The following is a 25,015-nucleotide window of genomic DNA, read 5'->3' on the forward strand; positions in this document are numbered from 1 at the left end:
AATTATTCATGCAGTAATGCTTTTCTAAAGACTTGCATTTTATTTTCTGCATGGCATTGTGTTATAACTGTTTTCCCAATTCATTTTTTCTACGTGAAATGATAAAACAGTGAAAGTACATGAACTATAGTAAGTCAGAGAAATAAACTGTATATATGGAGATGACAGATTCAAATGATTTATGTTCTAATGTAAAATAACTTTGTCAAACCCTTGGTCTGTCATAAACAGATGGTAAATAATCACAACTGCTCAGAGGAAGCACACATTTCAGTTATCAACTCCCCTAAAGTCCCATTAGAACAGGATATTGAAACATGTACAGTATGCTGCGGATTCTCATTCAATAACATGTAAATGAGTGTTTCACCTCCCCTTGGAGTTCTGCAAAAAAACAAATATAACATTAGCATAAGTAAACTGTGGTTTGTGGAACAGGCAGGAGAAATAACACAATTATTGCTCATCAAACACAACAGTTTGCAACTTGTAACATCACACAGTGCAAAGCTGATTCAACTAAGAAATAAACTGGTTCCCTTTCGATACTTCACTCGTACTGCATATAGGGAAAGGTCTCCTTTTCCCCGTTACTGAAGCCTTTTTCAATAACGCAGTATAACTGCATCGTCATTGCTTCACTCATAGACAAGTTGTTGAACAAATGACGGCGCGGCATAGCTGCGCGGCCTATGGCGACAAAGCGCGTGAATATTCCCGAAATGGGCGGGGTTTAGGGCTATATAAGCAGCCGTTTCGCCATAGGATTTCAGTTCTCTCTCCTTCAGCGATGACTTCACATCGCTCCTCGCTGATCTCCGGCTGAAGCCTTCGCTGCCTGGAAGAAGCTCACCTGGAAAGAAGCTCTCGCCGCCGTCGAAGAGGCTCCCACAGCGGACTGTTGAGCTCGCCGACCGAAGAAGCTCCGGCGCTCGAGGCGGCAGTCAACGAGGGCGCCGGCGCTTCTTCGTCGGCGAGCTCAGCAGTCCGCTCGAGCCGCCTCACCTCTGTGGATGGCTCTGAAGTCAAGGGTTACGAGCACCTACCGCCCCTGGACGAAGTAGTGGCAGGCTCACCTCTGTCCCCCTGCGGCAGTGGGCTGGAAGACGAAGAGGGCCCTTCCATCCAAGCCCTGCAGGACCACCTCTGCCCTGGCTGGCAGAGTTTACACGTCCACGGGGCCAGGCTGCCTCAGCGCTGCACACCATGGCAATTCTCCAGGTGTTTCAGGCGAAGCTCCTCCGTTCTCTGGACGAATCCGGCATCGATGCACCTGCCTTCCGTGACCTCTGCAGAGCCACTGACTTAGCCCTGCATGCCACAAAGGCCACAGCCCAGGCCATTGGACGATCCATGGCCAGCCTGGTCGTGCTTGAGCGCCACCTGTGGCTCAACCTGACCGAGGTAAAGGAGATGGACAAGACGTCTTTTTGGACGCCCCGGTCTCTCCCTCTGGTCTCTTTGGGCCAGCGGTAGAGGTTGCACCCCTTCAACGCTGGGTTGCACCCCTTCAACGCTCAAAGTTTACGTAGCAGCCATCGGAGCGCTTCACGCTCCTATCGCTGGCCAGTCAGTGGGACGAAACTGCCTTGTGGTGCGTTTCTTGAGAGGTTCTAGGCGATTGAATCCACCTTGTCCTCTCACCGTTCCCACCTGGGACCTCTCTTTGGTCCTCAGAGCTCTGAAAGGGCCACACTTTGAGCCACTGCGTTCAGCTGACCTCAGGCCCCTGACGCTCAAAACCGCTCTGCTACTTGCACTAGCATCGGTTAAGCGTTAACCCTCTCCGTGAGCCCTGCATGCCTTGAGTTCGGGCCCAACGACTCCAAAGTCATTTTGAAACCTAGGCATGGCTACGTCCCTAAGGTGCTCTCGACTCCATTCAGAGCACAGGTCATTTCCCTCTCAGCGCTTCCTCCCTCGTCGGACGAGCGAGAGCTGGAATTGCTCTGCCCCGTCAGGGCATTGAAGACCTACGTTGAGCAATCACAGCCTTTTCGGCAATCCGATCAGCTCTTTATCTGCTTTGGCGGCCGCACCAAAGGGTCTTCGGTCTCAAAGCAACGTCTTTCACGTTGGATAGTCGATGCTATTGCTCTTTGTTACTCCTCTATGGGCCTGAACTGTCCCATAGGAGTTAGAGCCCACTCCACTAGAGGAATGGCTTCCTCTTGGGCCTGGTCCAGTGGAGTTTCTATTAAAGACATCTGTGAGCCGGCCGGCTGGTCCACTTTTGTCAGATTCTTATCATTTGGACATCCCGACCTTACAAGCTCGGGTCCTCTCGGTATGATCCAGCGGCCTCTATCGAGCTCCGCTTCATGCCATCCCGGGAGTTAACTTCCCTTTTGTAGTGTAACATGGGTTCGACGGCTCCGGCCTTCTCACTTGTCCTCTGGTTCCCTCGCGGTGTCCAAGACAAGTCCAGTCGTTCCCTGCCGTGGCATGGCATGGTTGAATTCATTCCCCATATGCAGTACGAGTGAAGTATCAAAAGGGAACGTACTTGGTTACTAACGTAACCTCGGTTCCCTGAGATACGGAATGAAGTACTACGATACATGCCGTGCCACGAGGCTGCGGCTTCAGTGTCGTCGCTTCAGTCGAATGACCTGAAATCCTATGGCGAAACGCCTGCTTATATAGCCCTAAAACCCGCCCATTTTGGCGGGAATATTCGCGCGCTTTGTCGCCATAGGCCACGCAGCTATGCCGCGCCGTCATTGGTTCAACAACTTGTCTATGAGTGAACCAATGACGATGCAGTTACACTGCGTTATTGAAAAAGGCTTCAGTAATGGGGAAAAGGAGACCTTTCCCCATACGCAGTACTCGTTCCGTATCTCAGGGAACCGAGGTTATGTTAGTAACCGAAGTACGCTATGTTTAGAATAGAATAGTCTTTACAGCTTACTTTACATATACTGCAAAAATTGTATTAAAGTGCCCCTATTATGCCCTTTATTTAAAGTTCCTAATATTGTTTTGGGAGTCTCCTACAACATATTTACATGCATGGAAGGTCAAAAAACACTTTAATTTTCTCATAATATACATTTAATTTCACCTCAGTTCTCAATGTTTTGTAAATGATCCGTTAGAAGCAGATCAATGAATCAGTCTCTCTAAACCCCTCCTTTCCGTGAGCCTACACTGCTCTGATTGGTTAGATGGCCCAATCCTTTGTGATTGGTCTACTTTGTGCATCACACGCCCATTGCTATAACTGAATGACAACTATCAATTCGCAAGACATTGTATACAATGTATGGATAGAAAAGATGGCATTGATTTTACAGTATCAATTCGAGCCCGAGTCCGACGATGAAACATCTGAAGTAGTTGATCAACCAGAAACTGATTCGCAATTACGACTAGAGTAGAATGTTTCTATATGGTAAGTGTCACTTTAGTTTGCGTTATTCATAAGACATGATAGCAGCGTCACTGTTATACTTTATGTAGGTTTGACATAACAATGGGTATTTACTGTTTACAGAGAGAATACTTCACATTTTTAGACAATATTGGACCCACATCTGAATAGACCCTTTTCACAGACTGTGATGACATTTTAACGGTCATCAATATCGTAAACCCTGCAAATTTTTTAAAAAACATATCTACATTTATAACACTATGCTTAGTATTATATTACCTTTGTGTCAAATTACAAAAAACTAGTCAACGCTGCTGTGAGGGTGTTTCTAATACAGCAGCTATGGGAGTGACAGTAAAAATTACATCTTTCTCTCTTCTGACTGCCGTTATGGAAACACAAAAAATATATTTAATGTATTCTCTCATTCACCACTATAGAATTTTACCCAACTATGACGACTTCCGCTTCTGTGAAACCCGGAATGTGAAAAGGGTCTACAGCAGAACTACAGAAACGTGAGTTAGCCAGTTAGCGCAAGACATACAGTCTAGTGTGTACGTTACACAACATAACATACAAAACTATGAATTTTGAACGATCGCTAGAAAACGTAAACATCAATTATTAATCGATTCAGAGGAGCACACTGGTCCAAATAAACTGGGAATTGATAAATATTTTAAGAACAAGCGTTTTGTGAATCCTGCGTTAAACTCCCCGAGGTTTGAGAAGCAGTCGTCAGTAAAATGACGGGAACACAACAAAAGATTGTACTGCCAAAGCCCCTGTAAGACAAGCCTGCAACCTTTAGCCAAAAAAGCGTAGCGGCTAATGCTAACGCAGGGAAGGAGATCAGAGGCCATTACACAATAGGCCAGAGGTGCCGCATGTGATCAAGTTAGCCGTTATGCTTTGTCCAATGGTAAGAGATACAGACCCTCTCAATCCCTATAATATACAATCTCTAGTACTGCTGTTGAAAAAATTAATTTTCCCTCAATAAGTGGGCGGGCAATATGCTAATGTTTCGTTGTGATGTCTCAACGAAACGGCTTGGAATTCGTTTTACAAACGACTCGTTTAATTGACTCAGAGTCGACTCTTACTTTTGAGGACAATAACTTTATATACGATGCACTTTCAGATTTAAAACTTTGCAGGATGTTTTAATTCACTTTAGAGCTATGTTACACACTACATGAAAGGTAATTTGCAAAAATCCATAACAGGCGGCACTTTGAATTAAAAAAAGTCAAACAATATGTATCATGTAACTATATTATGTAACAATAAACATTCCAAACAGTAGCACACTGTTTTTAAAAAAAATGATTTTCAAGGTTGTAAATAAAGATAATTAGAGTACGTTTTACGAGAAAATACCATTTCGTTTTTTCTACTCCAAAATTGTTATGTTAATTCAATGCATTACTTGGTTTTTCTTGTAATTATTAGTGAAAGTTACTAGAAATTTCAGAGTGAAAATTACAGTTTTTTACGATTGATTAAGCACAATTTTAAAAACAAGGCTAATTTTGACAAGACACTACACACAATTCACAGATCCACACACACAAGTAGCAGAACACCTCAGTTCTTTTTGCAAAATGAAACACTTCATTCAAAACTTTACATTCATTTAACAAAACTTAACTTTGACACCGTATGGAACACATATGGTTCAAACACTGATTCTGTTTGATTCATTTACACACTGCTGTGCTCAATCTTAAACACTTGTAACTTTTCTAATGATATAGTCTGGGTTTGATTTTTTTTTTTTTCAGAGATATTGTTAGAGTAATGCACATGAATATACTGACAAAAAACAAAGAAAACAAAACAAAACAAAAAACAACAACACAAGATCAGTACTGCACATTGATGAAAATATTCATTTCTCACCACGTTGTAAAACCATTCAATACATCAATGCCTTTCCAAAGGTTACATTTTGCACTGAAAATCAGAACATATTCTAAATACAATATATAACACGAACAAAAACATTTGTGGAGACAAAACAAAAGAAAAAAATAGAAAAAACACCTAAGCATCATCTCTGGCCTAGCTGGATCTAGCATAGCACTTCACCCACATCACAGACGATGTCTTCTCACGCAAGACAGCGAGGGAAGAATCTTCTTGAAAGGTGAATCCATCCTTACACAGACCCTGCATCAATTAGGTCACAGGCCTTCTCTTGAATGAGGCATATCCTGACATTGGGCTGGAGATTGTAAACCTTCCATGCCAAAAAAACAAACAAACAAAAAAACAACAACAACAACAACAAAAAAAAACCCTCCTCAATGGGTTTAAGGAAGGGACAGTATGGTGGGAGGTATTGGAGTGAAAATTGTGGATGCTAATGAAACCAGTTTTGGACCAGAGCAGATAGGTGGAAATTTACATTGTCCCATATGACAATGTATCTCATCTGCTCTGCATCCATTTGGTCTTCTGCTATGACGATTTTGTGCAGTCTGTCTAAAATGTGAATATGTGGGCTGTGTTGTAAGGGCCTAAGTTGGCATGCTGGTGGAGGACCCCATTCTGCATGATTGCAACATATATTGTGATGTTAACACCACGCTGGCCTGGGACATTTACAGTTTTTCTTGATTGTTTACACACATTTTCTGAAAGCATGCCTCATACTCTCAGAACTCTACACACAAATCAAAAAACACACACACAATGGGCAAAACCCCTCAATTCTCCTGCAAAATGAAACTTTACATTCAAAACAATGTTCTTTCTTCTCAAAATGGTATTTTGTTTTCAAATGACACACACAAACCATCATATGAATAGACATTTATAAGAACCAGTTGAACACTGATGTGCTCTATGTAAAACACTATGATGAATGGAAAACACTTCTCCATTCATCATAATGACTTTGGTCTTTATTTGGTTCAGTGTTACACTTACTACAGACAGTACATACATAAGTGTGTTGTAAAATTTTATAGTATATATATATATATATATATATATATAGTCAGATACACACAAATACACGGTAACAAATATGTACAGTGCACATCCCGACCAATGCAAAGTTGCACATACCGTACAAAACAACAGAAGAATTTACTGTATACAGTTACAGTAAAAAAAAAACTATGCTGCTCTGCCTCTGTTTCCATTGTTGGCATCCATTGCTCCAAAACAGAAGAGCTCACCTTTGCCCTTTTATGCAAAGCCTGTTTGCTAATTGTAAAAATGTGTGACAGGTGTTTGCCCATTGATGAGTCAGTGTGCATATTTGAATGGCAGTTTTCCTTGTGAAAACAAGAGTTTTTCTGCCCGAAAATTGTGCCAAATGCAGAGAATTTTGTAGTGTTTTGAAAAAAGTGTGTTTTAGAACTGCAATGTGAGTGTAAAGCAGGAATTGTGCTTGTAGTTTAGCAGAATTGGTTCAGGGGGTTGGTGCATGAGTTACATGTTGAGGTCATTGTGTCTCAAGTACCAATATTTGTGTGTAAACAATTGAGAAAAACTGTAAAATGATGTTTCTCCCTCTCCCTCTCCCTCTTACTGCAACATTGCCTTCCATTTAGTTGAAGACACATAAACTCACCTTTTGCCTTTTATAGTACTTGCACCTGATTGTTGAGTTTACAGTTAAGCACGCAAGTGTCTTCACACCTGACGGCTGTGTTTGATCGCTTGGTTTTAGGTGTGGTATTTTGGACAGCAGTGTCTTTAAAATGGCAAAGAAGTGACATCATGTTAGATTTCTGTGTCTAATGTAGAGAAGTGTGTTTAGTGTTGTGCAAAACAATGTGTGTAGTGTTTTGCAAAAAGTGTGAGGCTGAGAATGTGCTTATAGTTGTGCAGATCTGGGCTAAGGTTTTGCTCCTTGAGTGTAGAGTTTCAGTAACTGTGTGTTCTTTTTAATTTTAGTGTGTAAGCATTCGTAAAAAACTGTAAATAGTAAATCACATGACCTCATCATGTGCATGCTTAATTCTGAAAATCATGTCTAGTTATCATCTTGGAAATAAAAAATAAGTATGTAGCATTTTTAATACAATTTTGTTAAAACATACAATCTCAAATTATGAGGAGGACAAACTAAAATGTATTGTGCATTGCATTCTGGGACACAGTACCCAGTTCAGTGTGCTCTGTTGTATACGGCACATTTTGGCAGTACAGGTCATCCTGGGATTCTATGCATAGAATATTTGCATACTATGCACACAGTATGCATACTGCAGAAATGGCAGTAACATTACAGAATAAGGAATATAATAAAGATACTCACCTTAGCCAAAGACCACCGAAAATGTCCACTGAGGTGTTGAGACCGATGCTGTGGAGGTTCAAAAAAGACGTGTTTTTCATGTGAAGAGGATAAAGACTTTCCAGAAAACCTGGAATAGAAATGACATCAACTACACACTTGTTGAGGAAACATAATGGGTCTGCATATAATGGCCATTTACTCACTCACTCCATCACACAAAACAAACAAACGGAAGCATTAATTAGTCTCTCGTGAGTTCGGATGTGATGTAGAATTTAATGGGGAAGAACTTAAGATGACATGAACACAACATACATCAGCGAACTCAATTAAAAACATTTAAATGAGCCATTTGCTGTTTGCTTAATATCAAATTATGCATAGGCCTATAAAATAACACAAATTAGGAATTAAGATTGATTTCAATACCATCTGAATTGGAATTTCATTAAATACTTTACAGTTTTTAGTCGAACTGCACACACAACATTTACACCACACGTGCAAATCGTAATTTAGAAAGTACTTTTGTTAAGTATATACTATGTAGTGTGTAAATACGGTTTATTTAAAGTTTGGTACTTTTGATACAGATTTTTGAATTTGTTATATTCATTCATCATTAATGATCATTAATGGATTTTAATACTGCTGACAGATGAACCACACTGATAACGATTCATTCTGTGATCTTTATCAGTGAATGCAATAAAAAGATAATTATAGCCTACAAAGTTTGCCTGAAGGCTTCAGGAGCAATTTCAGATCTGCAGTAACGTCACTGAAACAAAACATTTCAATTCACTCAAATGAAGTGACATTTAAATTACATTTAAAGGGATAGTTCACCCAAAAATGAAAATTTGATGTTTATCTGCTTACTCCCAGGGCATCTAAGATGTAGGTGACTTTGTTTCTTCAGTAGAACACAAATGATGATTTTTTAACTTCAACCTTTGCGGTCTGTCAGTCTTATAATGCATGTCAATGGGAACACAAAAAACATGCATAGACAAATCCAAATTAAACCCTGCGGCTCGTGATGGCACTTTGATTTCCTAAGACATGGAAAGATCGGTTCGTGTGAGAAACCGAACAGTATTTATATAATTTTTTACCTCTAATACATAGCAATATTTATATATTACTCAACAGTTTATTTGGAAACACTTTACAATAAGGTTCATAATGTATTAACTATCGTGAGCTATCCATGAGCAATAAATTTGTTACTGTATTTGTAAATCTTTGTTTTATTAAAAATACAGCAGTTCATTGTTCATGTTAGTTCACAGTGCATTAACTAATGTTAACAAATACAACTCTTGATTTTAATAATGCATTAGTAAATGCTGGAATTAACATTAAAAGTGCCCTAGAACGTTCTTTCACAAGATGTAATATAAGTCTAAGGTGTCCCCTGAGTGTGTCTGTGAAGTTTCAGCTCAAAATACTCCAAAGTGTATGTGAATGTGAATTGTGAATACCAATGTCGTAACTTTAGAGACGGTCCCTAAAATTGCGAATATCAAACGTTCAGCGTCAAACCGACTTTATGCCAGTATCTGCTTTCTTGGAGCCTATATAGTAGCTATAACTTACATCACAAATGAGGTGCGAGTTTGGTCTTTTATATCACTGTATTTGTCCATTAAAGGTGATAAAGAGGATCTTTCGTCGACTGAGAAACAAAGACTGTTACTGAGTTTTTGAAATGAGCGCATGCGTAAGAACAACCCCCCCTCTTTTTAAGGGAACGCCTCCCAAAACTCGTGCCACGAGTATTGGAACACGAGTGTTTACCACCGGCATTCGCTGTATCGTGTTAGTGGATTCATTATGTCGGACTCACCGCAGGTAACTCATAATCTGCAGTTGTTACTCCTGTCTCCGGACAAAATGATGTATGAGGGAAATCCTAGTATTACAACACAGCGCTGCAATATAGAGTTAAGGAAACTAAACAACAGAGAGAAATATATGTCTACCTCAGATTTAACATTTGATCTGTACATCTTTGTTTTAAACATTGATAATCAGTATATTAGAATGATTTCTGAAGGATCATGTGACACTGGAGACTGGAATAATGATGCTGAAAATTCCGCTTTGCATCACAGGAATAAATTACATTTTAAAAATTCAAATAGAAAACAGTTGTTTTACACTGTAATAATATTTCACAGTATGACTGGGTTTTTGATCAAATAAATGCAGCCTTAGTGAGCACTTCTTTCTAAAACATTAAAGGTGCCCTCGAATGAAAAATTGAATTTATCTTGGCATAGTCAAATAACAAGAGTTCAGTACATGGAAATGACATACAGTGAGTCTCAAACTCCATTGTTTCCTCCTTCTTATATAAATCTCATTTGTTTAAAAGAACAGGCGAATCTCAACACGTAACAGTCGTAACAGTCGGGGTGTACGCCCCAATATTTGCATATGCCAGCCCATGTTCCCAACATTATGAAAGGCATTAGACAAGGGCAGCAAGTATTAACGTCTGGATCTGCACAGGTGAATCAACAGACTAGGTAAGCAAGCAAGAACAATAGCGAAAAATGGCAGATGGAGCAATAATAACTGACATGATCCATGATATCATGATATTTTTAGTGATATTTGTAAATTGTCTTTCTAAATATTTCGTTAGCATGTTGCTAATGTACTGTTAAATGTGGTTAAAGTTACCATCGTTTCTTACTGTATTCACGGAGACAAGAGCCGTCGCTATTTTCATTTTTAAACACTTGCAGTCTGTATAATTCATAAACACAACTTCATTCTTTATAAATCTCTACAACAGTGTAGCATTAGCCGTTAGCCACGGAGCACAGCCTCAAATTCATTCAGAATCAAATGTAAACAATATAACAGTATACCATACTCACATAATCCGACGCATGCATGCCGAACACTTTGTAAAGATCCATTTGAGGGTTATATTAGCTGTGTAAACTTTGTTTATGCACTGTTCAAGGCAAGCGCGAGCTCCGTGGGCGTGGAGCACGAGAATTAAAGGGCCATTAGCCCTGAATCGGCTCATTTATAATGATGCCCCAAAATAGGCAGTTAAAAAAATGAATTAAAAAAAATCTATGGGGTATTTTGAGCTGAAACTTCACAGACACATTCAGGGGACACCTTAGACTTATATTACATCTTTTTTTTAAAAGTTCTAGGGCACCTTTAAAAATTCTTAATTATTCCAAACCTTTGACAGGCAATGTAAATGATAAAAATGTACCAAAACAGCTTCACTAAATATGGAGGGATGATGGTTTACTGGCTTTTACATTTGCGTGGTAAGGGTAAAGACAGCTCCAGCAGTCTGGGGGAGGCCGTGGCTGCCCGTGCGGCAGGACTGACCCGGTAGGGGTCGTACCCCTCAAACAGGGCCTGACGTGACTTGGGTCGAGCCAGCGTCTGCACTCTCTCGCTGGCTACAGCCTTCAGAACACGATCCGGAACTGGCCAAGAGACCGGCCTGGCCAAAGCGTGCTGCGCATGAACCTGCTTAGGAGCTGAGAGTGGAAAAGAGTGAGAGAGATAAACAAAATTACTATTCGAAGCTCTCCAAACTTAATGATAAGGACTCACAGGCCAGCTGCAGTATTCGTGAGGAGGGTGTGGTGGGAATGCCAAACGCGTGGGTGCTTGAATCGACGCTGAAGTGTGTCGACACCATCTTCGCTCTCTTTGGTTGGGCTAAATGACGTATCCTTGGACTTGGCTTGGCTGTTTTAACTGCAGTACTCAACTGCAAAGCAACAAGAATCCAGATCTGCCATGTGTTATGCAATAAACAGTAGAAACGCACTCTGTAGAATGTGCTTGAGGGTTTTACAACAGTGTGATGCAACTCTATAAAACTCAAGCACAGCGCAACACACCCAGTAACTGAAAGAAACCAGGAGCCAGTTGCACCAACGTCATTATGTAGCCTAGTTTTGACGTAAAAGGGCACTAAATATTGGGCGCAATACTAAATATTTTTGCGTTGCATCATTAAACTTAGTTGAAACTTAACTAAATATTTACGGAAGCCTCCAATCAGGAGTAATGGTTGGAATAAAATAGCAGACTGTTTTACCTGACAGATTTCAATTCTTTAGACATATGATAATGCCGACATTTACACTTGCTTGCATTTTAAGAAAGAGAACATTATGTGAAAAGATTACTTTGTCAGTGTCTCTTCAACACGTACCCGTCCTAAGCAGTGCGCGCCGCTGTGCGCATCTGTCCCATTGCTCTGTGTGGTGCATGTCAAATAAAATCAGTCATAATCAACTAATGTCATTCTGGAAGCTTGCTACTGCCATGAAATAAAAAACAAAAAAATGCAATTGCGATTTTATATCTCACAATTCTGACTTTTTTAGTTATAGGCCTGGTTTCACAGACAGGGCTTAGACTAAGCCAGGATTAGGCCTTAGTTCAATTAGGGTATCTAAGTAGCTTTTATGAACGTGCCTTAGAAAAAACATTACTGGTGTACATCTTGAGACAAAACAATGGCACTTACATATTTTAAGTTCCCTTTCGATATTTCACTCGTACTGCGTATGTGGGAAAAGTCTCCCTTTTTCCCCGCTACTGAAGCCTTTTCAATAACGCAGTGTAACTGCACCGTCATTGGTTCACTCATAGACAAGTTGTTGAACCAATGGCGGCGCGGCTCAGCTGCGCGGCCTATGAGAAGAGAGTGCGCGCACATTCCCGCCAAAAGGGGCGGGGTAATGTGCTATATAAGCGAGCGAATCGCCATAGGCCATCAGTCCTTTCTCCTTCAGCGATGACTGAACTTCTCTTCGCTGATCCTCGCCGAAGCCTGCTCGCCGGGAAAGAAGCTCGCCGCCTGAGAAGACGCTTCGCCGCCGTTGACAAGGCCCTGCAGCGGACCCAGCCGACTCGCCGGATCCCCGCAGCGCCCGCGCCCTCGCCGACTGCCGCCTTCGTGCTGTCGACGAGCCGCCGCCTTCCGCTTCCTGCGACCGGCCGCTTCTCAGCGGGTCTCCTGCCGCCATCCGGCGCGCCCTCTCTGCGTCCTCCCGCGGTTACAGTAACCACTCTCGAGCATATTTCCAGCGGTTTTCACCGCTTCGAGCACCGGCCCTCGCCGTCAGAGCCTCCCAATCGCCGTTTTCACGGCGCACGGCATTTCTAAATGCCACACCACTCTTGTGGTATGTGCAGAGCCCCTCTGCACGAAGAAGACGGGCACAACGAGTGCATCGGATGTCTGGGCAAGTCTCACGCGGATAACGCGCTCGTTGGCGGCTCATGCTCGCACTGCGAGTCTATGAGTCTCGCGTCTCTGCGCTCACGGGCCGCTTTCTTCAAACAGGAAGACCCCGCCGCTCACGCCCTCCCGTCCCCCTCTCCTGCGAGGAAGAGACCGCGGGGCAGAGCGGTTCAGCGCATGGAGATGGGCGAGCCCACGTCGGCTCAGCACCCGCGTGCCTCGCCCTCTCCCAGCAGAGAGCAATCCCCCGTCTTGTTCTCCCGCCCTGACCAGCGTCCCTCAGCAGATGCGAGCGACCTCGTCTCATTTGGCGGATCCGACGAAGAGCCCCTCTTCGACTCTGTGTCTATGGCAGCCTCTGAGCCAGAAGCCTGGGTTGGCGAGTCGGACGACCCCGCCCCCTGCCTTCCTTGGAGCCCATCGACCACGGTACGGGCATGGACGCCGAGCTCTTCCGTGTCCTGTCCAAGGCCGTCGAAGACCTCGACCTCGATTGGGCCCCTCCAGAGGAGCCATCGAGGAGCCGCCTGGATGAGTGGTTCCTCCCAGGTCGTCGTCAGGCCCCTCGCCAGCGCTCCGCTCCCTTCTTCCCAGAAGTCCACGAGGAGCTCACGAAGTCGTGGCGCGCCCCTTACTCTGCCCGCCTGCATACTTCGCACCGCTCAGCCCTCACCTCTGTGGACGGCTCGGAAGAAAAGGGCTACGAGCATCTGCCGCCCTTGGATGAAGCAGTGGCCGCTCACCTCTGTCCTCCCGCGGCTGTGGGATGGAAGACGAAGAGAGCCCTCCCATCCAAACCCTGCAGGACGACCTCCGCCCTGGCAGGAAGGGCCTACGCCTCAGCGGGCCAAGCCGCTTCAGCACTACACTCCATGGCCATCTTCCAAGTATTCCAGGCCAAACTCCTCCGCTCATTGGACGAGTCCGGCACTGATGCGCCTGCTTTTCGGGACCTCCGCAGCGCCACGGATTTAGCCCTGCGGGCCACGAAAGCCACGGCCCAGGCCATTGGCAGATCCATGGCCAGCCTCGTTGTGCTGGAGCGCCACCTGTGGCTAAACCTGACGGAAATTAAGGATCAGGACAAGACGGCCTTCTTGGATGCCCCCGTCTCCCCGTCAGGACTCTTTGGGCCGGCAGTGGAGGGTTTCACGGAGCGCTTCACAGCTGCACAGAAGTCGTCTCAGGCCATGAGACACTTCTTACCCAAGCGCTCGAGCTCTGCGTCTGCTTCTAGCCGCCCCAGGCCTGCGCCGGCTCAGCAGACAAAGCCCGCTGCCTCCGCTTCCCAAGCAGCGCCGCCCAAGGAGCACCGCCAGCGCTCGCGCCCTTCTATGCGCCCACCCTTCCCGAGACACCAGGGACCCCGGCCCAGGATTGCGCTGGACCCGGCGACTCCGAAGTCATCCTGATCTGTTAAGGAAGAGGACTGGGGCATGTCCCGCCGCGGCCGGACCACCCCAGAAGCTCCTTCGTACAAATTCCCCTCCGCCTCGTTCATCTCTGGGCGCGGGAATAACACAGCCTGCTGTTACAGGGCCCACAAGTATTGTGCCCTCCCCAACCGCCGTTTTCACGGCGACCCTATTTTTAAACATTTCACAAAAGAGCAAATTTCCTCTTCCATCACTCCCGGTGTCCGGCCCGCCCTCTCTCGGGCCGTCACCCGACGTAATCCTCCCTCTTGCCACACGGGCCGAGGCTTGGAAAGCCATCCCCGGGGTGTCAAGATGGATTCTAAAAGTCGTAATCCAGGGTTACTCGCTCCAGTTCACCAGAAGACCTCCGCGATTTGGAGGGGTCATCCAGACCGTGGTACAAGCGGACGACGTTCACGTCCTCCGAGCCGAGGTCGTAACTCTACTCAGAAAAGGGGCTATAGAAACAGTCCCCTTTCCAGAGAGCGAGTCGGGCTTTTACAGCCGCTACTTTCTGGTACCCAAGAAAGACGGCGGTCTCAGACCCATTTTGGACCTCAGGCTGTTGAACCTTTCCCTTATGAAGCGAAAGTTCAAAGTCCTGACGCTGAAACAAATCCTCGCGCAGATTTGCCACGAGGATTGGTTTTGCTCGCTGGATCTGAAAGACGCTTACTTTCACATCCAGATAGCCCCCCATCACAGGCGATTCTTGAGATTCGCATTCGAGGGTGTGGCTTATCAGTACACGGTCCTCCCCTTCGGGCTCTCCCTGGCCCCCCGCACTTTCACGATGTGCATGAATGCGGCTCTTTCCCCTCTGAGACAGATGGGAATACGAGTTTTGAATTACCTCGACGACTGGCTCATCCTGGCCAGCTCGCGTTCGGAACTAGAACACCACAGAGCCGTGCTCCTCAGCCACTTACAGTGCCTGGGTCTCAGGGTCAACCTAGCCAAGAGCTCACTACTCCCCACTCAACGAATTTCGTTCCTGGGTGCAGTGTTCGACTCGGTCCGCATGACGGCCGTAGTCTCACCAGAGCGCGCTCTGGCTATTCAGCAGCTCGCGGCTTCCGTCAAGAACAAGGCCTACCTCCCTCTGAAGCTTATCCAGAGGTTGCTAGGGCTCATGGCTTCTGCCTCCCCAGTGCTCCAGCTCGGCCTGCTTCGCATGCGGCCCCTGCAATTCTGGCTGAAAACCCGGGTCCCTCCTTACGCTTGGCATCACGGGCGCCTTCGCCTCAAGGTCAATCAGGCCTGTTTGATGGCTCTGAAACCTTGGATGAACCCTACTTGGTTCACTCTAGGAGTACCCCTACAGGCAGTAACACGAAGGACGGTTCTCTCGACAGACGCATCCAACTCAGGTTGGGGTGCCCTGTGCGAGGGCAGCCCGGCTTTCGGCTCGTGGACACACGAGGAAAGCCACCTTCACATCAACTGCCTCGAATTATTGGCAGTGATACGAGCCTTCCAAGCCTTCCATTCTCGTCTGACGGATCGCCACGTCCTAGTCCAATCGGACAGTATGACAGTGGTCTCATATATAAATCGCCAGGGGGGTCTTTCGTCCAGCCGCTTATGCGCTCTGGCGAAACGCCTTCTGGAATGGGCTTCCCCAAGTGTTCGCTCACTCAAAGCGACTCATATACCTGGGAAAAGCAATCTGGGAGCAGACATGCTGTCTCGGAACAACATCCCCTCGGACGGGTGGATGCTCCACCCCCAGACTGTTCAAACCATATGGGAGTTCTTCGGGAAAGCAGAGGTGGACCTCTTTGCCTCAGGAGACAACTCTCATTGCCCGACTTATTTCTCCAAGAAGGACGACGCATTGGCCCACATCTGGCCCAATACCCTTCTTTACGCCTTTCCTCCGATCGCCCTGATCCCTCAGGTCGTCAGACGGATCAGAGAGGACAGACACAAAGTTCTGTTGGTGGCCCCACTCTGGAGGAGCCAGGTTTGGACCTCGGAGCTGTTTCGGCTTTCCACGAAAGCCCCATGGCCAATTCCCCTGAGACGGGATCTCCTCTCTCAGGCGAACAGAACAATCTGGCACCCACAGCCAGAGCTTTGGGCTCTACATCTGTGGATCCTCGACGGGAGCCGTCTGACCTCCCCAGGAATGTGCTAGATACCATTTCACAGGCAAGAGCTCCGTCCACAAGACGTCTCTACGCCCAGAAGTGGTCGGTCTTTGCTAGCTGGTGTTCTACATGCAGCATAGACCCGGAGGAATGCGGAGTATCTTCCATACTAACTTTCCTCCAAGAGCGACTGGACTCGGGGCGAGCCCCTTCCACGCTCAAGGTTTACGTAGCAGCCATTGCGGCGTTTCACTCGCCCATTGCTGGACAATCTGTAGGGCGGAATGACTTGATTATTAAGTTTCTGAGGGGTTCTAGGCGATTGCATCCTCCTCGTCCCCTCACCGTTCCCCCCTGGGACCTCTCTTTGGTCCTCAGGGCTCTTAAAGGTCCTCCTTTTGAGCCATTAAGTCTAGCAGGCCTCAAGCCCTTAACGTTTAAAACCGCTCTGCTACTTGCATTGGCATCGGTTAAACGCGTTGGCGATCTGCAGGCACTCTCTGTGAGCCCTGCATGCCTTGAATTCGGGCCTAACGACTCTACGGTCGTGCTTAAACCAAGGGTTGGCTACGTTCCCAAGGTGCTCTCTACGCCGTTCAGAGCACAAGTGATCTCACTCTCTGCGCTCCCCCGTTCATCGGACGAGCCAGAGCTAGAATCACTATGCCCCGTTAGGGCTTTGCGCGTCTACATCGAGCGATCACAGCCCTTCCGGCAATCTGATCAGCTATTCGTTTGTTTTGGTGGCCGCACCAAAGGGTCTCCGGTCTCGAAACAGCGTCTATCACGATGGATCGTTGACGCCATAGCCCTTTCTTACTCCTCTGCAGGCGCTACATGCCCCATTGGAGTTAGAGCCCATTCCACTAGAGACATGGCTTCATCATGGGCCTGGTCCAGTGGAGTCTCTATCAAAGACATTTGTGAGGCGGCCGGCTGGTCCTTGCCGTCCACTTTCGTCAGATTCTACCAGTTGGACGTTCCGACCTTGCATGCTCGGGTCGAAATATCGAAAGGGAACGTACTCGGTTACTAACGTAACCTCGGTTCCCTGAGATATGGAACGAGTACTGCGTTACTTGCCGTGCCACGAGGCTGCGGCTTAGGTCGTCGCTTCAGTCGATATGGCCTGATGGCCTATGGCGATTCGCTCGCTTATATAGCACATTACCCCGCCCCTTTTGGCGGGAATGTGCGCGCGCTCTCTTCTCATAGGCCGCGCAGCTGAGCCGCGCCGCCATTGGTTCAACAACTTGTCTATGAGTGAACCAATGACGGTGCAGTTACACTGCGTTATTGAAAAGGCTTCAGTAGCGGGGAAAAAGGGAGACTTTTCCCCCATACGCAGTACTCGTTCCATATCTCAGGGAACCGAGGTTACGTTAGTAACCGAGTACGATATGTCAGGGCAAGTTACTTTCAGTTAAAACAGCTCAAACATGTATTTTAGTCTAGGACTAGCTTAAGCCTTGTCTGTGAAACCGGGGGATGAAGTGAGAATTGCGTAATATAAAGTCATAGCTTATATCATACAATTCTGGCTTTATAACTTGCAATTGTGGTTATATCTCACAATTCTGAGAAAAAAAGTCAGAATTGAAATATAAAGTCAGAATCTTGTGATAAAATCTCACAATTGTGAGAAAATAAGTCAGAATTCTGACTTTATTTCACGCAATTTTGACTTTATATCTTGCAATTCTGACTTTTTATCACACAATTCTGACTTTATAATTCATAATTGTGAGTTTATATCTCAAAATTCTGAGAAAAAAAAATCAGAATTGAGATATAAAGTCAGAATTGCATGATAAAAACTCACAATTGTGAGGAAAAAAGTCAGAATTGCAACTTTATATCACGCAACTTTGACTATATCATGCAATTCTGACTTAATATGTTGCAATTCTGACTTTATAACTTGAAATTGTGAGTTTATATCTTGAAATTCTGAGAAAAAAAGTCAGAATCGTGAGAAATCGCGAGAAAAAAAATCTCACAATTCTGACTTTTCTCCTTGAGTTATAAATTCAGAATTGTGTGATATGACGTCAGAATTGCCAGATATAAAGTCAGAATTGCGTGATATTGTCGCATTTCTGACTTTATATCTGGCAATTATGACGTCATATCACACAATTCTGAATTTATAACTCGAGGAGAAAAGTCAGAATTGTGAGATAAAAAGTCGTAATTACCTCTTTTATTTTTTATTTACTGGCTGAAACAAGCTTCCCTACATTTCTTATGTTTTTTTTGTATCAGCATTTATTTATTCACAGCATTTCAACAACTTTTGCTACAACTAAACGCCATATTATGCGACTATGCATTACTTTACAGAAAGCTTACGACCTACTAGCTATATTCTGCCTTAAAAACAAATCGTGAAATTGAATAAAGTTACTTACAAACTAGCTAGTAGTTACCTCCAGTGTGGACTTTTTATGCTCCAATTTAAGAGAGAACTTATGAACGGCTGGTGTAACCCTACCCAGGAGAGCACTGAAGAATATTAGAAGATCTGACTACTGCCAGATCCTGCTTCTGGAGCTCTAACTTCTAGAGTTTAAAGAGGACCTATTATGCTTTTTTACATTTCCAACTTCTTTTAGTGTGTAGTGTTGCTGTTTGAGCATGAAAAAAGTATGCAAAGTTGCAAAGTCACTCCAGCGGGTGTTATTCTCTATATCAGTGTCACTGTTTCTGAACTCCCTGAAACGCCTCCATTGTAGTCTTGAGTTTTCTTCTGGGAAGGAACAATATTCACAATATTCCTGCCCAAGGCATATGTGAAAAAAGAGCCTATTCTAGTAGACCCCAAAAACAAAATCAAAACTTTGTAGGAATGTTCATACTTTGAGAGTGTAGTAAAACAGCGTACAGTACAAGTATTGGGACATAACAAATCATAACATTCTTATCACAGATATCATTTACCATTCAGACATTCACTAAATCTCAGAGCCCAGGAAATGGCTTGAAGAACGTAATATTTTTCCTATGTCGACAATATATTTCATAGTGAAACAGGAAGGTGGGGTGGGAGACAGTGAAGGGATTGTACCAGTTTTAAAATAGATAAAAGTCTTTAGTTAACCACAGCTGCGAACCAAAATTTGCACACACACCTGCACACTTTCAAAATATACTAGAAATGGTATAGTATAGTATACTTTGAGTTTGCTAGGGAAAATGCTTCTATTTTGAAATTTTTATCATTTAATTTTTTTTTTTTTTTAATAATCAATACATAATTGAACATGAGGAAAAATGGGGAAAAATATTATTTAAATATTGTTCCTTTTTATTTGATAAAAATACAGTAAAACAGTAATATTGTAAATATTATTACAATTTAAAATAACTGTTTATTTATGTCTATTTGAATATTTTTTTAAAATGTAATTTATTCCTGTGATCAAAGCTGAATTTTCAGCATCATTACTCCAGTCTTCAGTGTCACATGATCCTTCAGAAATCATTCTAATATGATGATCTGCTGCTCAAGAAACATTTCTTATTATTATCAATGTTGAAAATGGTTGTGCTATTTAATAGTTTTGTGAAAACCGTGATACACTTTAACCATTATTCTTTGATGAACAGCATTTATTTGAAATAGAATATTTTGTAACATTATAAATGTCTTTATTGTCATGTTAATGCATAATGCTGAATAAAAGCATTCATTTCTTTTAAAAAATGGTAACACTTTACTATTAGGTTCCATTTGTTCACATTGGTTATTAGTTGAATTAAAAACGAAAAACTTGTCTTAAGCATTTATTAACCTTAGTTAATGTTAATTTCAACATTTACTAATACATTACTAAAATCAAAAGTTGTACCTGCTAATATTTTAATGGACCTGAACTAATATTTATCAACAAACGTTACAAAGATTCATAAATACTGTAACAAATGTATTGCTCATTGTTAGTTAACATTAGGTAATGCATTTACTTGCATTAACTAATGGAACATTATTTTAAAGTGAGAAAAGGTCTTTGCCCCATCTGAATTTTGTATGTGGTCGGGATGTGATCGTATTTTGAGTGTGGGGGTAAAAAAAAAAAAAAAGTTTTGGTAGGTCTTTCATTGTCTTGGGTGTTCAAGGTGTCAATGACGTAATCTTTGAGTGGAAAAAGCCTACACACGACACTGAGCTGAAGAGAAGTGGAACTTCCTCCAGAGAGGTGAGAAACACTCATACGTAACAACGGGAAGTGTTTGGGTGCAGATATTAATGCTGATAATGGTTATTAACCAGTTATTGAGGGGAAATCACTCTTTTCATATTTCTTCTAAATTTATCTATCTTCTTCTAAATCTATCTATCTATCTATCTATCTATCTATCTATCTATCTATCTATCTATATGTCTATCTTTCTGTCTGTAGTTCTATCTATCTATCTATCTATCTATCTATCTATCTATTTAATATTTTGTCAAACAGTTTAATAAACTGTTCAATTTCAAAAAATATGTTTAGGAGCACAGGACTGATCTCAAACTGAAAGACTATCATTGTAAGATGTAGTGTATTCACTCACAGGAGCCAGAAGGGGGCGATCGGGCTGCCATCCATCAACCGGCACACGAGGCAGAGCCAGTGAACACACTCTTTGAGAAGGACATGCTTTTAGCGCTGCTGCACTTACCACCCACTCCGGTGACCTTCTGTAAGAACAGACATATGAGCTATGTTAAGAATAGCATACTGCCATAATACGTTTTCTGTGGTACAAGGTACACAGTATGCTAATTCTCTATGTGCGCAAAAAAAAAAAAAAAAAAAAAAAAATTACATTCCCAAATGTGCAATGTAATATCAGAGCACACCGTGCAATATGCAAGACAATGACCTTCCATTTCCTGTGAAAATGTTTGTCATTGCAGTATGCTTTCTGGTTCACATTTTATTTGTCTAAACTAGTACTGCCATGAATCGTGATCATGATCTTCAAGCTACTTTCTTTACTTCAAATCAACTAGATGACACCTGAGAGAGCCGGATTCATATTTGCTTATTAACTAATTACAGATGCCAACATCAGTTGAGAACACAGCCAATAAAAGGCCTGTGATGAGCTTTGAGACAGAGTTTAGCGTTTGAATGGAACCATGAGGACAGTGAGCAGGAGAGCCTTTATTGCATGAAGATGTCAGATGATGTACTGCTGGTGACTGCGTCATTAAACTCTAAATGGATACTGAAGTTATGAGATAAGCATCATGGGATACTGTGGAAGTGAAATTACTGTGTGTGTATTTCAACGAAGATAAAATGGAATGAATATGAGATTAACTCTCATTGTCTGTTGCATATACACATTAATGAAGGCTGAGGTGTGTATAGTGCATGTAAAACAGTTTAGGTGGCTATAAAAACTCCATATACATACATTCATTTAAAAAAAAAAACTGTTCAAGAATGAATGGAAATTATATTAATACATGCATATATTTCTATAACTTAACATGTGTTACTCTATATAGTATACTGTAAAACAGGAGAGTCTAATTGACTTAAGCAAATGGATTTAAGTTAAAAATGCATTTATACAGCCCTGTGTGGTGGTGATTAAACTTTAAGAACTGTAACTTTATATTAAATAGTTTTAATGGCAATAACATCAGTCACCTGCTCTCCTCATAGAAACGGCTTGATTGTTTGCTCTGGGTGAGCTTCTCCAAGCGAGGAGTCAGTTCTGTGGAGACAATTTCAATTACCTTTTTAAATGAACATCTTTACTGAAAATATTTTCAATATACACAGTACAGATTGTAAACTTTCACACTTTAAAAAAAAAGTCTTGCCTTAAAGGGGTGGTTGATTATGATTTAACTTTTTTAACTTTAGTTTGTGTGTAATGTTGCTGTAAGAGCATAAACAACATCTGCAAAGTCACAACGCTCAAAGTTCAATGCAAAGGGAGATATTTTCTTTTAAAGAATTCTCTGTTTAAGGACTACAACAGATGGCTGGTAGGGACTACAACGAGCTTCTTCCCGGGTTGGTGACATCACAAACCCTACAATTTACATAAACCCCGCCCCCGAGAACACAAAACAAAGGGAGTGAGGCCATGTTGGGCTGCTTTAGAGAAGAGTTGTTGTAGTAGAGTGTTGTTGTTTTCATGCCGTCATTTTACGCCGGACTGCTTCACAAACGAGGGTCAATTCAACGCTGGATTTGCACAAAAGGTTAACATGACGTCACATGCTAGTGGATGAGTTGAATCAACTCCACAGCAACTACATAAATTTATCCACTAACCATTCAGAAACGTCCAGTTTCATTCTAAAAGTTGTAACTTCTTCCTGAGTCTCTCCATCAGTGTCGACTCCGGTTTGAACAATGTAAGGCTGAACACCGTTACTGACAATCCTCATTTTGGCTGCGTGAGATTCTCCAGCTTTGTTGTTGTTGAGCAACCGAAGCGTGAGCTGTTAAAGCTCCGCCCTCTTCTGGAAAGCGGCCAGGAGCAGCAGCTCATTTGCATTTAAAGGGACACACACAAAAACGGTGTGTTTTTGCTCACACCCAAATTGGGGCAAATTTGACAAGCTATAATAAATGATCTGTGGGGGATTTTGAGCTGAAACTTCACAGACACATTCTGGAGACAGGAGAGACTTATATTACATCTTGTAAAAGCAAAAGAGGTGACAGATTTGCAACCTTACGTTCATTACAATTTTTCGAACCACTTTGAAATTAATTGGATGGAAGCAAAGATTGTATTTTAACATTTTCACAATGCATCAAGGCGTTCATCAAATGAAGTGATTCTCATACCAAAGGCAGTTGTGGAGGTGTTCTTTGTCCTGGTTGGGAGTTCATCAAGCCAGTATACTGAGCGCCTATATTAGTATTAAAAGAAGACAAAATCATTTTTGCAGCAAAACATAAAGTTAACACATTTAGCTGCTGTATTTCATCAAAAAAAAAAAAAACATTTGCAGTGATGGTTCCATGAAGAAACTTTAACATCCATTAAACCTTTTCAATGCACAAAAGGTTCTTTATAATTGAAAAAAGTTCTTTTTATTAATAAAATGTTCTTCACACTAAGAAAAAAAAGGTTCTTTTATGAACTGTTCACTGACAGGTTCTTTGGGGAACCAAAAATGGCTCTTGTATAGCATCACTGCAAACCCCTCTTTGAAACCTTTCATTTTAAGAGTGTACATTTCCAGAACTTTTGGGGTCAGTGTCACAGCAATGTTACAACCTCAGACACAGAATGCGGCAGAGACAAGTTAATGTGAAAGCATGAATAATTCACAAAAGGAAGCCCAAGTTATCTGCTGCTGTTTGAATGAGTCCAAGAGCCCCCTTGTGGGCAACCATGCCAGTTCATTTAAAAAAAACTAGGTCAAACAACACAGAGGTTTTGACCATATGAGAGAATGACAGTCTTTATTCTCCTGGGACAGAGCAATTCAATTTTGTCTTCTGTAGAGGATGTTGCCATATATTTAAGTCCTTGTAGATCATATTTTCATGTGACATTTCAAAGCAGAGTAAGATTTTCTTTTACATTTTCTGAATTATTATTCATTATCTATCTATCTATCTATCTATCTATCTATCTATCTATCTATCTATCTATCTATAAGGTGGAGTGTTGTAACTTAGGGTCAGTTGTAACACAGTTTTTTCCCCCATAGGTGGGAAAAAATATACAAGTCAGTGGGGTCCATAAACTGTTTGGTTAACGACATTCTTCAAAATATCTTCTTTTGTGTTCAGCAGAAGAAAGTAAATTCATACAGGTTTACTCCGAACAACGAGATGGGTGAGTAAATGATGACAGAATTTTCATTTTTTGGTGAACTGTCCCTTTAAGTAATTTATGTCATTGGAAGACTTGGCACCGCGGTGTTCTATATAAATATCCGGTCATATATAGGACATTCCACACCCTGTTCATCTATATAAAGAAGTGTGCTGGTGTACCGCACCTGTCTGGGAATCTGAGCAGGTTTGGTTTGGGCTGCGCGAGGCGGTCTGTGCGCGTGACCATGATGAAGCGCATCACTGCTCTATAAACACAACAGCTTCCAGTAGTTAGTAGCCAAACTCTGGAACAGAAACGTGTGCTTTAACCTGTATAAACATATAAAAACATTCCAAATGTATCTGCATAATAGCATATATAGGTTAATTGAAGAAAAATAGCCTACAAATAAGAGTGAATGTTGGTTTATTCACATATAAATTCGACTATAAAAATAACGACAGAAACAAAACAGAATTCTTTCATATCTAAATCACTTTTTTTGTTACTTGAAGGTCATTTTATTACATAAACTGAAGCTTTCACAACTCACTCACCTGTCCGAGCGTCAGCTGCCCAACGGCGCGTTACGTGTCACCATAGCAACAGGTGACGTGGGGCGCTCTGTTTTACCCGGATCTTCATTTAAATGCGTTTTTTTAAGTAATGTTATTACTACACTTTAAAAAAAAAAAAAAAAAAAAAAAAGGGTTCCAAAAGGGAGTTTCTGCAGCAATGCCAGCATAGAACCACAATTTTTGGTTCCCCAAAGAATGTGAACGGTTCTTGAAAGAACTATCTAAAGAACTTTTTTGCACT

General features: G+C 42.7%; 1 protein-coding gene and 1 long non-coding RNA gene across 3 annotated transcripts; one reads left to right on the forward strand and one right to left on the reverse strand.

Moving 5' to 3' along the window:
* Positions 1 to 17: 17 nt before the first annotated feature.
* On the reverse strand, positions 18 to 24,794 carry theg (theg spermatid protein). Of its 2 annotated transcripts, XM_048164203.1 has the most exons (9): positions 24,754 to 24,794; positions 24,381 to 24,525; positions 23,212 to 23,276; positions 22,054 to 22,120; positions 20,963 to 21,089; positions 11,247 to 11,406; positions 10,943 to 11,170; positions 7,662 to 7,770; positions 18 to 384 (listed from the first exon to the last, which is right to left on the reverse strand). In XM_048164203.1, exons 2-9 carry the CDS (start codon positions 24,452 to 24,454, stop codon positions 243 to 245), a joined length of 972 nt encoding a protein of 323 aa, XP_048020160.1. In that variant the 5' UTR covers positions 24,455 to 24,525; positions 24,754 to 24,794; the 3' UTR covers positions 18 to 242. The 2 variants fall into 2 exon arrangements, with proteins under 2 accessions (XP_048020160.1, XP_048020161.1); XM_048164204.1 differs by lacking the exons at positions 18 to 384; positions 7,662 to 7,770 and having other exon boundaries at positions 10,806 to 11,170.
* Positions 19,861 to 21,884, forward strand: LOC125251228. The gene is made up of 3 exons (XR_007180948.1): positions 19,861 to 20,604; positions 20,965 to 21,091; positions 21,454 to 21,884. It is a non-coding gene; the product is annotated as an uncharacterized LOC125251228 (long non-coding RNA).
* Positions 24,795 to 25,015: the final 221 nt, after the last annotated feature.

This window comes from Megalobrama amblycephala, linkage group LG17, assembly GCF_018812025.1.
Source record: "Megalobrama amblycephala isolate DHTTF-2021 linkage group LG17, ASM1881202v1, whole genome shotgun sequence".
Lineage (NCBI taxonomy): Eukaryota > Metazoa > Chordata > Actinopteri > Cypriniformes > Xenocyprididae > Megalobrama > Megalobrama amblycephala.

Coding starts and splice junctions, on each gene's coding strand:
- theg (XM_048164203.1), bottom strand. CDS start 24,454: ATGCGCTTCATCATGGTCACGCGCACAGACCGCCTCGCGCAGCCCAAA. Junction 7,771..10,942: donor TTTACCCTTACCACGCAAAT/GTAAAAGCCAGT, acceptor TTTCTATTCCAG/GTTTTCTGGAAAGTCTTTAT. Junction 385..7,661: donor TTCGGTGGTCTTTGGCTAAG/GTGAGTATCTTT, acceptor GTTTTTTTGCAG/AACTCCAAGGGGAGGTGAAA.